Source organism: Harpia harpyja, chromosome Z, assembly GCF_026419915.1.
Source record: "Harpia harpyja isolate bHarHar1 chromosome Z, bHarHar1 primary haplotype, whole genome shotgun sequence".
In the NCBI taxonomy this organism is placed as follows: domain Eukaryota; kingdom Metazoa; phylum Chordata; class Aves; order Accipitriformes; family Accipitridae; genus Harpia; species Harpia harpyja.
Window position 1 is genome coordinate 77,782,577 of NC_068969.1, and position 16,695 is coordinate 77,799,271.

A 16,695-nucleotide genomic window follows, 5' to 3' on the forward strand; every position below is an offset into this window, starting at 1 on the left:
TTGTCTGCCTCTTTGGACTGGATTAAATGTAGGAGTCAGGCTAAGGGAAGAGTGTTAACAAAATGGTTCTGTGCACTCCCCCTAAACAAAATACTTGCTGCAAGACACAGCTACATGAGCAATTCTTCTGCAGGGTACTCTTTGGAGCTGTTATATTACTAAACGTGACTGTTGTTGCACTGAATAATTTCCTGTATCTACTATCATAGACCCAAGCACAGGAAAGCAACTTAGTGGTTTCTGGCACTGTAATTTCAGTTGCACTGTCATACTACACAGCCAGCATATAATCACAAAAACATCAGCTTTGCTTCTGGGAGCATAATTAAATATATTGCTCATACCCATTTTTGGTCCCACTTCTGGAACAATCAAATCACTAGGCAGAAGATTTAACATATCATTATTGCTGAAGGTTTAAATCTAGAAATAATTCAAATTACAATTTCACAGCTGTGTATTAAAAAAAAAAAATTGATGCCTTGCCACAATTTCAGGAAAGGGATTTCTAATTGGAAGTGGGAATAGGATGAGTTTTGATCATTCAGTTTTTTTGAATATTAATCACTACATTTCTTCATTTGAAATTTTTTAACCTACAGCTGACTTTTTCTTCCCCAGAAATACTAGAACTCTAGGAAATAATAATTAACTACTGGGTTAGACTGCTCTTTACTAATATTTTACAGAACTTGATCTACTACAAAGGTATCCCTGTTAAAACTTGAAAGGTCAGAATTACTATAAAGACACTGATTAAATATTATAGAATTACTATGAATTACTACAGAATTACTATAAAGAGCATTCCTACTCAGGCAACAGACATTAAAAAGCATATAGTTAAAAACACTACAGTTAGATTTCAGTCTAGGACATATCAAATTGCACCAAACAACAGGAATTTTCAAATTATTTCCTAAAGGAAGAGCATGCTCCTACAAAGTCATTATCCTCTTCCCTTGAATACCTTCTCCACTTATCTGTCAATTTAAACCTTGGGCTACCCTATGATGCACTTTATATAGGCTCTCAGCACAACAAATACAACTTCCACAAACAATGGACAAACTACTTCAGAGCTGAATTAATGTTGTTTGTTTGCCAGCTGGAGTTGTCCACTTTCACAGAGTCAGACTCTGTTTAAATGGCAAAACAGTTTAGGTGTCTGCTCACCATCCCCTTCCTCCCACCCTCTTACCTCCACCATTCTTTTTTTATTCACTGGATCCCCATGAAAGATGGGGTAACAACCACCATCAACATGCCCCTGCTGTGGCGTTTTTGGTGAAAGGCTTTTGCAGAAGTGTTGGCAGAACATGTATTAGTTGCTTTTGCTTTTGTAGTAATATACCACGGTACCTACTTAAAGAAAGCAATAAGCAAGTTGACCATGATGATGTACTGCACAAATAGGTAGACAGCTTGGAGGAACGGCGTGAGGAAGGAGCCAGGAGGACAGTCTTCATTGGTTTCACAGACTGAAATTGAAGGACATACAGAGCATGGTTAGCATGGGAATCAGAGCAGAGCACAACAATGGCATATGCTCGTCATTTGCCCCAGCCAGAAACAGAATAGTCCTCGTTACTTTCATGGAGATACATACTAAATTTCCAACTAAAAAGTCTAATTCCACATAAAGGAGATCTGAGACCTCTTCATGGTACTACTGCCCCATAGTTTCCATTGCAATTCATAAGCTGTAGACACCATTTCATACATATCCATTCTTATGCCAGTCACCCCGACTTTTTGTTAAAGGGAAAAATAATGCAGCTGAAATGTATTTGAGAGAAGGCATACACTCAGGTAAACTGAAATCCAAATCTTTGATCCTTAAAGCAAGTGGAAAAGTTTTCACTGATTCCACTGTGGAAAGGATAGAGTGCAAGGGCTGCTTTATCAGTACTGGAGTGTTATTCCTTCAGAGCTTCAGTGAGATCACATTAACTCATGTGCAAAAGGATATATGGCTACAAATATTTGTGAGACAAAGCAACAAATCATAGAAATTAAGGGATCTCTCTTAATATTTTTAAACTGTCAAAATACTTTTCAGTCTTTATAATTTTTAAGCAAATACCACGTTTGAGGAAATTTTAAAACACATTTATAAGGCACCAGCCCTAAATTCAGGACATATTCCACAGCATAAAGAGTCATTAGAGAAAACATAGCTTTATTTGGGAAGTCTCAAATTTCTAAAGGTTTAGCATTAATAAGCATTAAACTGTGAAACTTAAGAGTATCCTTTCATTTAAAGAATTCTGACTTAATATAACCAAAATACATAGCAATCATGTGACTGTTTCAGCAATAATAATGGATGCAACATCTTAAATTATTTTAATGAATCAGGTCTCTGCTGAACTATGTATCTTAAATATCTATATCTATTTGCATACCTGCTTTTCTATTTTAGGGACTGTTTTACTTGTACCCATCACTTAGCAGCATGAGAGTGCCTTCCATCTCTAATGCTGAAATACCTCCTGGAGTGCCTGGTTCTCTCTTACTGAGCCAAGGTCAAAGCCATAATCAAAATATATAATTTTTCCTATTTACATTGATTGGTTCTATTTTCCCGATGTTCAACTGGTTTATCTATTTAAGAATGATACCAGGTAACTCTTATTATGGTGAAAAATAATTTTTCTTTCTTATTTTTCCTTTTTTGTTTTCCCTTTATTCTTTCTTCCTTTAAGGCAACTGTGTAGTCTTCTCTCCAAGAGATGAGCAGCTTTGGATTCACCTAATTGGAAAGTCTTTTCACTGCCAGATCCCCTGACCATGAACTAGCTTAGTATTAGTTCCTATGTGCTTTGCTCTGAGCTTTGCAATATACTTCATTTGAAAAGCTAAATTTGAAGGTTTTAAACCTTAATCTTTATTTTTAACAAAGAAACTAATATTCTCACATTTATTCATGCAGTATTACTCATTAAGGACACATATATTCTGGAATCAAAATTGTTTGAGAAAGAATAGACTCAATATGTAATCAAAAGTCTAGTAGCCCAAAGTAGGCATTAGATTCAAGCTGTTGGGTTGTACTGTGAAAATTACCTACCATCTATTTCTCCAGCATAGACCTCACCAAACATCATCCAGTAGGGTTGAAATACAATATCTCGTGCCAGAGTCCAAGAAGGAGGCTCCTCTGGTGAAAGGATTGCCTTTCGTGACACTCCAAAACTCAACAAGACTATGGCCATCATGACCACAATATAGAACATGTTTGCTGTCTGGAAGACATGTTTGCATGAAAGAATTAGCTGTGTTAATTATATGTAAAGGAGACATACACTTTAGGGAAGAGTATTAATCACTGTTTTTACAAATCAGAATATAAAACCAGGGCTAATAATCTAATATGCTGAAGGAAAAAAAAAATAATTACTTCTATGACCTGGACTACCCAAGTATTTTATAGAGGTCAAAGTCACCTTGGACCAAAAAGGCCACCAGTCCTGCTTGCCTCTCAATTCCCTCTTAAGATCTTAAGCAAGATTTGAAAAATGCAGAGAACTTATGATGGTGCTTTTCCTCAGTAGTATTTCTTCCAAACTGAGAGCAAGGAATAGCAGTGAAAATTATTTTGCCTTCTAACATTGAATTGGAATTACTATGCAAGACAGAATATAAAAGCATTAATAAGATAGTTCCCAATAACTGAGGGAAATTACAGTGGGAATCTGCAGATGTCCCTAAAGACTAAGCAGCAGTTCTTATACCAAAAGAGAAAAAAAAATTAACTTTGATCTCAGAGAAATTTTGCCTGCTAAAATGGGATATAATTATTTGAATCAAAATGTAAAATAATAATGAGACAGTTTCCAAGAGCTAGGGGAATTATCTACAGTAGTGAGCCTATCTGCAAGAGACAGTGATTTTTCTTTCTCCTATTATCAAGCTGGATCAGAAACTCAACTCAAATGCAACCCTTCTCTAAGGAACGAAGCAAAAATGGCTTTTGTGAATAAATTCAAATAATGAATAAATTAGAGGGAACTGAAATTTATTTTGGTCAACTCACAAACAGAAAAAGACATGGTATTTTCAGGTAATACATTCACTATGAATTATTGGGTGACCTCTCCTTTGACCATCATTCTCTTCTGTCACTTCTGACCTTTACACATTTCTCAACAAATGCCTTAACTACAAAAATATTGCTCCAAAGCATAATACTTACCATTTTTCCAATCATTGTCAGGTATGGGCCAGCGTGCTGATTCACAGCAAAAAGATCAAGGAGCCGAGCATACCAAAATATTATATCCAAGCAGTAAAGTAGCCTCCCTGCAGTTTGAACAGGGGCGTCGGACCAGCGCAAGCCAAAACCAATCATAAACAGGATGATAGCTATAGAATCAGTAAAATTCCAGTATTCAGAAACCCAAACCTTCACTTTTTGGCAGAATTTTCCAGGTTCTGAGATAAATACCTGAGTAGAATGTGGGAAAAAGAAACAAACAAACAAACAAACAAACAAACAAAGGAACTCCATTAAAATCACAGATACTTTCTTTAACCTTTTCTGTCTGAACTGTTTCATGATATTTGGGAATGTATAATTTTTTTCCTTTTTTTTTTTTGCAGGCCTGTGTACTGCATATTGCCATTCACAGTTCATTGAGGTTTGTACTTATAGTGTTGTATTGCTCAAGTATGCCATACCAAATAGGATAGCTCTTTCTAAAGAAAAATGGATTCTGAGCCTGAACCCATTCACTAAAGAGCACATTCCTCAGCACAAAAGAGCAGCCAATATAGAACTGTTATGCCTACATATCATTATAAATTAACAAGCATTTATTCTAGAGGAATGGTCACAACCTGCAACAGCCCTTTCAAAAGCCCCTAAGTCATGGAAAGTACCAACCTAACCTTGCTGATGGGAAAATAACGAATGCCTTTTATTTCAGACTGAAAATATAAAGAAAGATCCTTGTATTCCAGCAAGGACATGCTAAAAAAAGGACTGCTGGCAACTAGCAAGGTAAAGAATGAAATATTCAATCCCTGAACTGTGAGGTGCCCCAAAGGGATTTTAAGCTTCACTGAGCAAATGTGTGAAGTGGAATCTTTGGGAGGCCATAAATAAAACCTTTGCACATTGTGCAAGTGAGGCCAATTATGCAGTGCTATGTAAGATCACACTGATAAGTACCAAGCAAAGGAGAGATTTGGAAATGTTACGCCCTCATTCTGCAAGAATTTATGCATATGAACACATTAATGTAAACAAGTGATCCTACTCAATACAGCTGGACTAACTCACATGAGGAACTAGTTGCAGGATCAGGGCCTAAGGCTTTAACAATTAGTTGATACAATCTCGAGAAACAGAGTCTTGCAGTTATATAAAACAAGGCTCTCAGCAGTTAATTAGCTGCACGTGCAAGACACAGTGTCCTACAAAGTCTTTGCCAGCAGACCAGAACTAGTACATGGACAAAGAAAATCAAGTAGAAGACATGAATCTCAAAGTCTCCAATGAATGTTAATGGTAGAAGGAAGAGCTGAAGAGCTGTTTCCACTGTTCCACCATCAACACGATGCAACAGCACAACAGTGATTTCCAAAGTGCTTGCTGTTTCACATTCAATTTTTTTCTCAATTACACAATCCTCGTGTAGGTTTTTTCAATTTTATCTCATGCAGCCACAGAACTTGCATGTTTATTCAAGTTTCAATATATTCCCAGTATTTCTGCTGCCCCTTGAAATCCTTCACCTCTCTCATACTGATGTCACAGTCTTCTGAGTGATCTATTGTAACAGCATCCTTCACTCAGAACTGTGACTGCTTTTGTGCAGTTTTATTCCTCTAAAAGTACAGTATTTCAAATGTCATATAAAAGACAAATCACACCACTGTTGTTTACTATGTGCTGATTCTACAGTGAAGATATGTCTGACCAGATACAATAATTTGGGAAACACATAGCTGCCTTTGTCCCCAACCTCAGGTTTGGAGTGCAAGTTGTGTTCAGAAGCTTGGATCTAATCAACTGCAAATAATTGCAATTAATTTTGATTGGAATATAATTTTTCCATGTTCAGTGAATCCAGCATTAAAAGTTGATGGTGGGTTTTTTCCAGTTTTGTTTATAGAGGGTCAGTTAGACTTGATGGAGACCCATAGATTATTCTACACATAACACCTTTTAATTGATAACAATGTCCATGCTGAAAGTAAGTATCTAAAGACAAATTCCATATATGTTATAAGAAACCTAATGGTCCACTCAAAAAAATTAAGAAACTGATAGCATATGTCCATACATTCTGTATGGTATGTCTAAATATTTTTATGGTTTTAATTTTTTTGTACCAGCCGTGGAAACTGGTTTGCTGCTAGATGACTGTAAAGGTGAGATTTGGTAAATAATTATTAAAAATCTTATCCTAACACTATGATTGAAACAATAGACAAAAGTGTAGCCAGGGAATTAACTAGTAGAGGTAGTTACTCATAAGTTTTACAGTTCTTTGCTCTTATGACTGGATGTTCCTGTACATTAGATAAGAATAATATTGAAACTGACCATATGTGACTGAAACCATGTTAAGCTCCAAGATCAAAGAACAAGGATGACGAACAAAGACTTGAAGGTCAGCCAACAGAATTTCAAATGGGTCGGTGGTCACAAAAGCAGCCCTTCGACTTAAATGAAGAACCATTGCGCATGATCAGACGTAGGCAGTACTATGATAATCAGTCACAATAATTTTTATGTATATGTATACTAATCTGATTAATATGTAATTAGTTACTCCATAAAACCTGTTTGTGCTGAAGCTTTGGCATGCACGCTAGGTGGAATTATGTCCCATGCATCCAGCGCTGCAATAAAGAATGTCTGCTTTCTAAAACTCCAAAACGAGTCTTGGAGAGTTTCTTCAACCGACTTTTTGGTATCAAAACAGGTGCCTACACTGGGGCTCCAAATTTCAATTCAGCACAATCACTCTCAAGTGACCTGCGCATTACCACTGGCTTTACACAGAAAAATAGAGCTTTAAGGACAAACTTTAAGATGCATTTTCAAAGCCCAAGTAATGGTCTTCAAACAAAAGACTTCTCAGAAATAAATGCCCTGTATAATTCTTTCCTTTGCTAAATTCTCTGCAAAAAGAATGCAGGATTTCACATTCTTCAGTTTATGGTATTCTCTGGTTTATAATATATCCTCTATAGTTGAGAAGTGTGAATGGAAAAGCTTACCTCCCTGACTTTTTCAATAGCAGTGCTGAAAACATAAATGATAACAAGCCACTCTTGCACACTTGGTCTTGGTTCCATCTTCACCAACACAGTGTAAGTGAAGAGCATGAGAAACGCCATGTATGCCATCTACAAAACACATGGTATATAATCCATATGCACAAAAATCTCTAACAAGTTTCTGCAAACATATTAACAGGTGATTAGCCTAACTATATGTATTCAAACTGTCAGATTTTTGAGCCCAAAATCTTTCCTCCAGTTCTCCAAAGTATTTTTTATGGGAATATCCTTAAACATCATTTGGAAATTGGTGCTTTAGTCCTGAAAAAATAGGAGCAGAAGACGAACTATTGCAGCACGTGTTCACCTAGGCCCCAAACCCATTTATGAGACAGAATATTTTATCTGCACAACCATTACTTGAACGTAAAGGCAGTACCATGCTTTTATCCTATCCTTCCGTGGGAGCAAGTACCATTCTCAAAGCTACATGAATCACTGCTGGTTAATCATTGCCTTCCAAAACACAGGAAGAACAGTATTAGGTGGAAAGCACATATTTTAAAGGTACCAGCACACGCTATAAATATATCTGAGATAATAGATTAACTTATAAAGCAGTTAACCACACCCTGTTAAAGGAGTAACAGTTTATGTACATGGTGGTCTGACCCAACAGGCAGCCTGGTCTTGAACATCCTAACCTCTACTGACACAGGGCTAGTTACTAAAATTAATTTAATAAATGCATATTTCTCTATAGCAAATGATATCCTATAGATTAATATTCATTCCTTCAGAAACAGTTCCTAAAGAAAGGGACACAAATATCTGTGAGGTATTTAAGGCCAGCTTCAAATTTATTTCTACATGTGCAATTAACCACTGTAAAAAGCTGTGCTCAGATTTTTCTTTAGTTCCTTATAATCGTTCTCCTTTTTTTTTTTTTTCAATGCAGCTGCATGATTTTAGCAGAACCACTAAGTGGCTGCAAATCCATGCCAGGCAAAGTAAAAGCAGCATCAAGCAGTATTTGAAGATCAAAGGAAGGTTTTGGCAATCTGAGTTCTAACATGATGACCAACCGTGTGAAACCAGAACTTGACAATTGGCGCGTTGTAGAACTCATAGATTTTTCTAGTGCCAGGCAGGTTTCCTTGTCCACCGTCTACTTGGCTTTCATCAGACTTCTGGGCAACCTTCTCCACATCATAATCTTTCTTTAAAAGGAAACAGCATTTTAAAAGTAAGAAACCATGGTCTATGATTGCAAAGGTTGTGTCATGTTAGAGGAGAGACAGGCACAGATGTTTAAGCTTTGTTCTGAATATACAAACCATTAGTGTAGCTCGATTTTGTCTGGTTACAGCCATCTCATTTGCAACAATTAACATGCACACTTTTCCACTATAAATACTCATTTAGAGTTTGCTCTTATGACCACAGGCAGTGGACTGGGAATCACCAGACCTGAATCCACTCCTGTTTCTGCCACACATTTCTTTAAGTCTTTAAGCAAAGTCACTTAATCTCTCTATGTCTCACTTTCCCCATCTGTGAAATACAGGTAAATAACAACTCCCAATACGACATAACTGTGTTAGCTAGAACTCCACTGACAACTGTGGCACATGCTGAAATAAGGGAATAAGCATCACATTTCTATTTCTGCTCATGTATACAGTCGCATAGAAAAAGTCAAGACAGTGAAATTCTAAATACAGAATCTAATTGCTTCTTTTGATGTGTTGTATGCCTGATATGAAGATGAGGATGAAATAAGTACTCTCTTGCAAAGATCTGCCTAAAAAAAATACAGGTAACTTCTTTATTATCTTCAGTAAAATAAAAACAAAAAAGCAAACACACTTGATTTTGTATCCAGAGTTTGACATTTGTCTGAGTACCCCTCTGAAAGTACAAATATCTGATTGCCACTGAAGCCTAAGAAGAATTGCAGACACAGAGCAGTGGGCAACTGACAAAACCAGAAGGTACTTAAAGGAGTTTCCAGAGATGAAGGAGAGAGGCCTGGGGAAACTATAAATAGCTAATACTTGGGCAAGGCTGAGGGAACCAGACTACCTTGTTCAGTTTTGTTTCAATGCTGGCCAATTGCCTTGGCTAAAATCAATGCTAAAACCTACTGCTACTATACATCTGCAGTATAGAACTTTTATGTGACATATTTACCCCTACTACACAACATTTCCTTGGGTTATCAGGGGAAAACTGATTTTTTTTCATCACACTAGACTCAGAGAAGTGCTAAACCAGAGAATTTGATACACAGAATCATCCCACTGTGTTAACATCAGATCCTCCGAGGTGAAGGAGAGAATTAGTCCCATGAAAGAGTACAATTTCCAGCTGTAGCAGGTCACTGGAATTTATGACTGTGTGTGAAAGATGCTCTATGTGGCACATGTACACTGTTGAAATTTTCTGTATATTCTTCTATAATACTTCATATCAGAGTATTTAAGAAAAAGCAGTAGCTCAGCCCTTTGTTTTAAACAACACTCTATATAGATACAATCAGAGGTTAAGCTTATTGCTAGCACAGGAAGGAAGCAGCGTGTCTGAGGCAGGTCAGAAAAGTGCTTACGCACATTGCTGTGTTGCCTTCTACCAGACTGCAGGGGTGGTCCTGCTGCAAATAATTACAATTGGCTTGTCCTCTGTATGATAGCTGTTACCTAACCCATAAAAAGCATTTTTGAACTGACTATATTAGACAGGCACTGCAGGATATAATGGCTTTGAGCATTTTTTTGCATCAGAGAGAGAAAACACAAGCATGGCATTGACAAGCCTACCATGCTGCCGCAAAAGCCCTCAAAGACAATCCGCAGTCTTTCATTTTACACAAATTGAAAGTTAACTGAGAAGGTCCCAAGCAATCTACAATACTTACGTGCTGTAAGATAAGCAGAGCAAAAAAGATTGCCTGACAGCTCTCACTTGACAATCCTGTTTTCATTTGTTAGCACCTCACCAACATTTACCTTTTTGGATGGAAATTCTCTGTGTCTGCTGTCTACCTCAGACTGAAAACTTTTGGAAATTTTCAGTTTAAGGAATGCATTGTGGAGAATGAGAAAAAGAAAGGACAGGCAATTCTGCCTGGCGGAAGTCTGGGGGAATTCAGATCTTAAAAGGCAAAGACTTCACCTATGCTGGAGACTCCCCACAGACAGGCCTAAGAAGGACTTTTGCACAACCACAGGTCCCTGCAGAGTGTTCCAGGACTCAGTTCAGGTGACTAAACCAAAAGCACAGTGCTTCTCTTGTGCTTTAAATGGCATCTCTGCTAGGCTCAAGCGATGCAGAAGTAGAGATACCCTGTTTTTCAACAAGTAGGGCAGGAGCTAGACCTCTGGAAGGGCTATGGTGTAATTCAGGAAACCAAATCTCAAGGAGAGACTAAGAGTGAAGGATGGCCATGGAGAGGGGGAGAGGCTGCAGCTGAGACGTGGGGCAGAGGCTATTGGCCAGGCAGAGCAGAAGGAAGGAGTGAGCTGGAGAGGATGAGACCTGGCCTGCCTCAGTTCTGCTGTTTCCCTGCTTTGGACAGCAAAACTGGGCAACCTGAATTGAGTTTTATGGATATGATTTTGTGTATGATATGAAACCATTCTTAGATTATTTGGTATACAAGATTGCATAGGTATTTATCTGCAGCTTGAATAGAATTTGTGCCCTAAAATAACTGTGTAACTGACAGATAATTATAATCTCATTATACTTCTGTGAGGTTGGGAAGGATTTTCTCATTATGACCAGCACAGAAATGACACCCAGGACAGATGAATTGTCCAAGGTCACTTAAGTCTGTATCCAAACCAGGGATCAAATACCTACTTCTTGAGAATTGGGCCCTGACACTTCCAGCTGATCACCTTCTCCTCACTCCACAGGATTATACTGTGGTAAACAGACAGACCTTGACACATAAATGACTGAACATTGCAGACTAACCAGAGACAAGGCATCTTTAATGCTGGTTGGGCTCTGATCCCCATGATACCATGTGAACTGGTGGAAGTCTTGAGACTGAGGCACATGAGACATTTCTGCCTTGCTTTTAAACTCCAGCATCAAGATGGTGGGAGGCAGGAGAATACTCATAATGACCTAAAAGAGAGACACAAGATTTAGGAAATTAATTCAGCAGTGATAGCATAGACCTGAGGCCATAGTCAGCCATGCACAAACCCAGTGCAATTCCGTTGGCCTGGGAGGGAGCCACTGGTGTGGGGAATCTCTATCACACTCCTACAGCCTCCAAAGTGTGTTGCTCTTGACTGTTTTGTGGCTTTGAAGAGTGTCATGGTATCTGGGAATACTTTAGATATGGCTCCCTATGACCAGAGGGCATCAGCAGCTGCCATCAGCAGCTCAGCTGGAGAACCAGCAATGCAGGGCAGTGAGAGCAGGTGGGGAGGAACTGAAGGGTGCTGAGAGAATGGGAACAGCAAAAAAACCCTCACGAAATGCATTCTCCTAACGTCATCCCACAGCTGCTTTGGCAAAGCAGTAAACCAGAAGCAAGTACTGTCTTCCCATCTTTCTTTTCTCTCCCAGATGTGCACGCTCCAATCCATACTTAAGCACATTTGTCTGAAGCTGCATTAGACGCGTTCATAACCACAAAGACATGTATAAAGCATCTAAACAGCATCTAAATGCTCAGAAAAAGCTAAAGTGATGTTACCTTAAACCAGGAGTTCTTCCGCATCTTCAGGCGTCCCATCCACATATCAGTCAGCAGCATCTGTGTGCAAGTATGTGATACAAAAGGCCGCAGTCCCACAGACACTGCTAGTTTTAAGCAAGTTGAGTTGCTCCAGTTTTTCAGTTCATAGGTCAGCAACTTCATGGCCATCTGCTCATTTTGTTTGAATGCTTTCTCCAGCACATCTAAGGCAAGCTGCCCAAATTCCCTAGAGCAGGAAGGAATTAACAGTTAAAATAACAGGGATCAGTCAAAAATCAGAATCACTGCTGCAAAAAGGTTGGTTCAAAAACTCCATTAACTAAAGTTCAGCTAACAATCTCAGTAAGTATGCCTTCTCCCATTTTTCCCGTTGCTTTATCAACGTATCTAGTGAAAAATAATTTGGGCAGTAAATCTATTTAGTCCTAGTCACAAGGTTTAGGGTCCTTCTGTTTTCTGGGGGTTTTTTGTTTTGTTCCTAATCTCACTCAGCAATCAAAATGGACCCTACAAAGTTCTGTGTATTTCCTTCAACAACAGACTTATCACCACTGTAGGCAAGCATTGCAGGCAGTTGCAAAAGCCTCTTCTTTTACAGTGGCTCTTAAAAATCTCTGTAGGTAAGACTCCTCAAGAAAGATACACCTTCCTTTAAATTAAGCTTCGGAGCTGCATGCAAAACAAGACAGCACATCTTACTGTACTCTGAATCTGAGGCATGATGTCCATAAAGCATACAATATGTCATCAACAAGAAAAACTACTAGAAAACACTAACATAAAACTATAAACTTGAAGAAAACTCTTGGTCTACCTCATTTTTTATTCACTCAGTTATTTCAGCATACATTTTTCTTTAGGTCTTACACAGAGCAGGATTTAAGCACTGATTTTAGTTTGCTCGTTACCACATTACAGATTTGAAAAGTCCAACGCATGTGTGCCACATGGCTTTTTAACAAGTTGAACTGGAAGGGAGGCTGTAAGGGAAATTCCAGTCTTCCACTTGATCATTTAGCAGACAGTGAGCTATGCATTACTCACCTATATTTTAATTTTCAAATATGCAACTAGATAACATGCTAATAGCTTTCCTTTAACTTGTGACCAGACTGCACACCAATACATAGCTCTATTATATAATATGAAGAGTGGGCAGCTGAAAGTATTTCTTTTACACTTTGTAGTCCACAGCACCACTAACCTTACAGATTCTTAGTGGATTAGGAAGATATCTAACCATTCTAAGCACTGCAGAACTTTATTAACTGAAGTGAAAGGAGAACTCATACTTTGAGTACTTCTTGAGTTCTTCTGAAGTGTCATCCACCATGTTGCTCTGTTTAGCTTCATGTGCCATTGCCCTGTAGAGTTTACAAGCCACAACGGCTTTTACCATGGCTTCCTCTCCATGCTGCCAGAAGAACATTGCCATCCTTTGCCTTTTCATTAATACTGCCCAAACCAGGAGGTCGTTATAGGGGTAGATAAAGCCAGATGACTCATAGTTCTCTGCAAAGTTTATATCCTCTTTTGATTTCTTCTTACACTTATGGAAAGCAGTGGATCTTTCCTATGAATTTGTTTTTCAAAAAGAAGAAAATCTCAATGAATGGTTGAGGTTCAGATTCATGTAAATAAAACTGCACACAAATCTGAATTGCAAGTAGCAAACTATTTGACTGTTATATACATTTAAATCATAAACCACAGCTAAGATCACATTCAGATTACCAATGCTAAGAAGCTGGTAACATTAGTGGAGGAAAAACACTCCTTGCTCTGTACCCATGCCACTCATAGCCTCCCCTTCCATAGTGTCGGGCAGTCCCCAAACCCCTTGATACCAAGATCCTACTTTCACTCTTTTCTTGTATTTGTGTCATGACAAGAGAAAAAGCAATCAGTAGACTGAAACATACACCATAGACTTCTGATACTTAAAGATTATTTTCACTCTTTGCCATACTTGTAATGTAAACTTGCTATACATTTGTGTCTGGATATTTCTCCATTAAAGGCAAAGAAAAAGTCTTACTGGTATAAGTCAGGTTGTCTCAGTGCTATAATGGGTTCATTTTGGCTCAGACTAATTCCAATAAAGCCATTTAAATTCATTCTACTTTATGTTTTGTCTGTCAGATATATGCATGTGGCGATCTTTGCTCTTTAACATTCTTTCTTTGAAAGAAAATATTCTATCATAATTTTTCCAGATATCAGAACTGTATCTTTTCTTAGCAGGCTTACTATAGCTACTTTAATAAGCAATCATGAAGAAACATTAGGAAAGTAAAGAGAATTCCTACTGTTGCTTCCAAATAAGAAGAGTTTTCACCCATGCTTGGTGCTCAGAAATTTGGTGATACTACATTTCAGTGAACAAAAGCTCTTAGCAACAAATGGATGGAAGTTAAAAAGTATCACAGGAGGAGTCTGAGCTTGATTTCAACATTAAAATTGCAAGACTTGTACTTCATGAACAGTGAGCAGTAAAACATTGCTTCCACTGGAATTTAAGTAGAATTATGATAACTAACAGCCTGACCAACATATGTCTAAAATCTCTCAATAAAATTATTAGCAGCCTAATATGTCCTAAGCAAACTCTAGAATAATTAATTATATTACCTTGTATTTGTAAGGTTGTGCTGTTCTGAAGAACTGAGAATGCAAAGTACTTTCAGGAGATCCCATTCTGCTACCTGTCTGATTACTCTGATGAAGGGAATGAGACAGGCTCTGGGAAAAGCTGGAGAGCACTCTCTAGATCCAAAGGCATACCAAAAAACCACAAGGAGAGAAATGCAAATTAGAGATTAATTTTGCCTGTACTTATCTCCGATTGCAATGGTGCCTGTATAAACTGATGTTATTCAAAGAAAAAATAGCCTGTGTCACACCTAATTTAAAAAATATGTATTTTTCTGAATCTCTAAATTAAAAATACTGATTTCCCCAATAGCATCCACCAACTACAACAACAACAGGGCTTGCACAAGATTGGAATCATCCAATCTGGAAGCTCTTCCAAGTGCCTACCCTTAATAAAGAGTGCCATAAGCCCTTTAAAAGACAGAAGTTCTCTGAACTTTTTGCTGACAGTTTTCTCCAAAGAATGGCATGTCTAGCACCCCTGGGCATTTTGTTCAGTGTTGACTGAGCGGGAAGAATGTTACCAGCTGAATCACTAATGCTTTTCTCTGCAGTTCTAGTTATATGATCATGTGGTTTCAGCCATCCCTGTTGAGGTCAAATTTCACGAGGATACAGTGAAGAGTGTTACAACTGCTCAAATATCTCTTTTTAAACATTGTATTAAGACAGTGACACACAGGAAGCTCTGTCTCTATGTTTGTGTTCACTCCAAGTAACAGTTTTCATTATTTCTTCTCATTTTCCCTACTCACCCTGAGGTTCTTCTATTATTCATGAAAGTAGTACATGGAGAGGAAGAGACATTTTTGTTGTTTGATTTTTAGCACATGGAAGTACTTTAATCAAAGTCCAGTTCCACTCTGAAAACTGGGGAGAATTCTTATGTAGTAAATCTGCTCCTTCTGTGATGTTGGGAATGATATTCAGCTAATTTATTGAGAAGTTTAGGCTGTTTCCAAGTTAAAAGTCAGTGGGGAAAATGAAAGTTTTGTTCTGAGGCAGTTTGTTTGTTTGTTTGTAGAGGTGATGCTACAGAAATGCAGACATGGCACAATGTTGTGCTGTACAGTGAAACACCTCAAGCATCTAGAAGGTGCAGAACGGCATGCATGTCCAAGCATAACCTTATGCCTGCACAAAGCCACTGCATTATGGGTGCAGCCTGGCACATCGAGCATGAGACTTCCCCTGTGATGACCAGTGCATCACGGAAAAAGCTCTTCCAGGCAAACACAGCTCATTGGCCTGGGCAGGAAGATGCACCACTAGCACTGAGCTGCTTCTAAAAGGTAAGACATTTGCTCAAAACTCAGGTCAGGGATGTCCATGTTGCTCTTCACTATGCCATCCTGACATGCTCTAAGTCTAGTTCAGTGCCTGTTGAATTCAGTATTTCTGTGATGTGGTTCAAGTTGCAAGAGCAGAAACATGCAACTGCTTTGCAAAAGGGAAAATGGTGGTTGGTACAGCCTTGTGGATCTTTACTCATGGATGACAGACAAAGAACACAACCTGGCTACTGGACACAAAGGTAAATTTACTGAACTAAAAGTTAATTTAACAATCACTGGTGGTCTTGGGGGGCAGGGAGTAGTTTGTGGAGAGATTTGTCTGTTTTATTTGCAACCTTTCCACAGCTGGCAAAGAGATTCATAAAACTGACAAGCGTGGCATTCATTTAACTGATACTCTTCAGACAAACCACAATAACAACCTCATCTATTTTCAGGTGTCATGTTTTGGCTTTTCTTCGTGACCAGTAGTAGCCATTTCACAGAAGTTACCTTATGTTTTCTGTAGAGATCATTGTAGAGAATTCGGAAATGCTTCCTTGTGTAGCTGCTCCGATAAGCTCCACCAAGGAGGTACTCTATCACCAGCCCAATATCAATCAGTGATATCTTATAATCCAAGGAAAGGGTATTCTGAAACACCAAATGTCACAAGCATTTCATGATGCTATTATACGCAACATTGAACCATGTCAGAGCCCTACTACTATGAGAGGAGTCTGGAAGAAGGTGCAACTGAGAGCTCCTCCATCTGTCAGGAAAGTGCACACATTCATTAGGCATACG

At 38.4% G+C, this 16,695-nt stretch overlaps 1 protein-coding gene across 1 annotated transcript in view; it reads right to left on the reverse strand.

Annotated features, from left to right (window-relative positions):
- TRPM6 (transient receptor potential cation channel subfamily M member 6) overlaps positions 1-16,695 on the reverse strand; it is a 98,502-nt gene that overhangs the window by 31,089 nt on the left and 50,718 nt on the right. Inside the window, exons 15-24 of the mRNA XM_052776589.1 lie at positions 16,402-16,542; positions 14,591-14,725; positions 13,252-13,532; positions 11,957-12,185; positions 11,221-11,376; positions 8,325-8,459; positions 7,237-7,365; positions 4,199-4,450; positions 3,074-3,248; positions 1,367-1,481 (exon numbers count right to left, since the gene is read on the reverse strand). Coding sequence (XP_052632549.1) covers positions 1,367-1,481; positions 3,074-3,248; positions 4,199-4,450; positions 7,237-7,365; positions 8,325-8,459; positions 11,221-11,376; positions 11,957-12,185; positions 13,252-13,532; positions 14,591-14,725; positions 16,402-16,542 — 1,748 coding nt within the window. The remainder of the gene's footprint in view (positions 1-1,366; positions 1,482-3,073; positions 3,249-4,198; positions 4,451-7,236; positions 7,366-8,324; positions 8,460-11,220; positions 11,377-11,956; positions 12,186-13,251; positions 13,533-14,590; positions 14,726-16,401; positions 16,543-16,695) is intronic.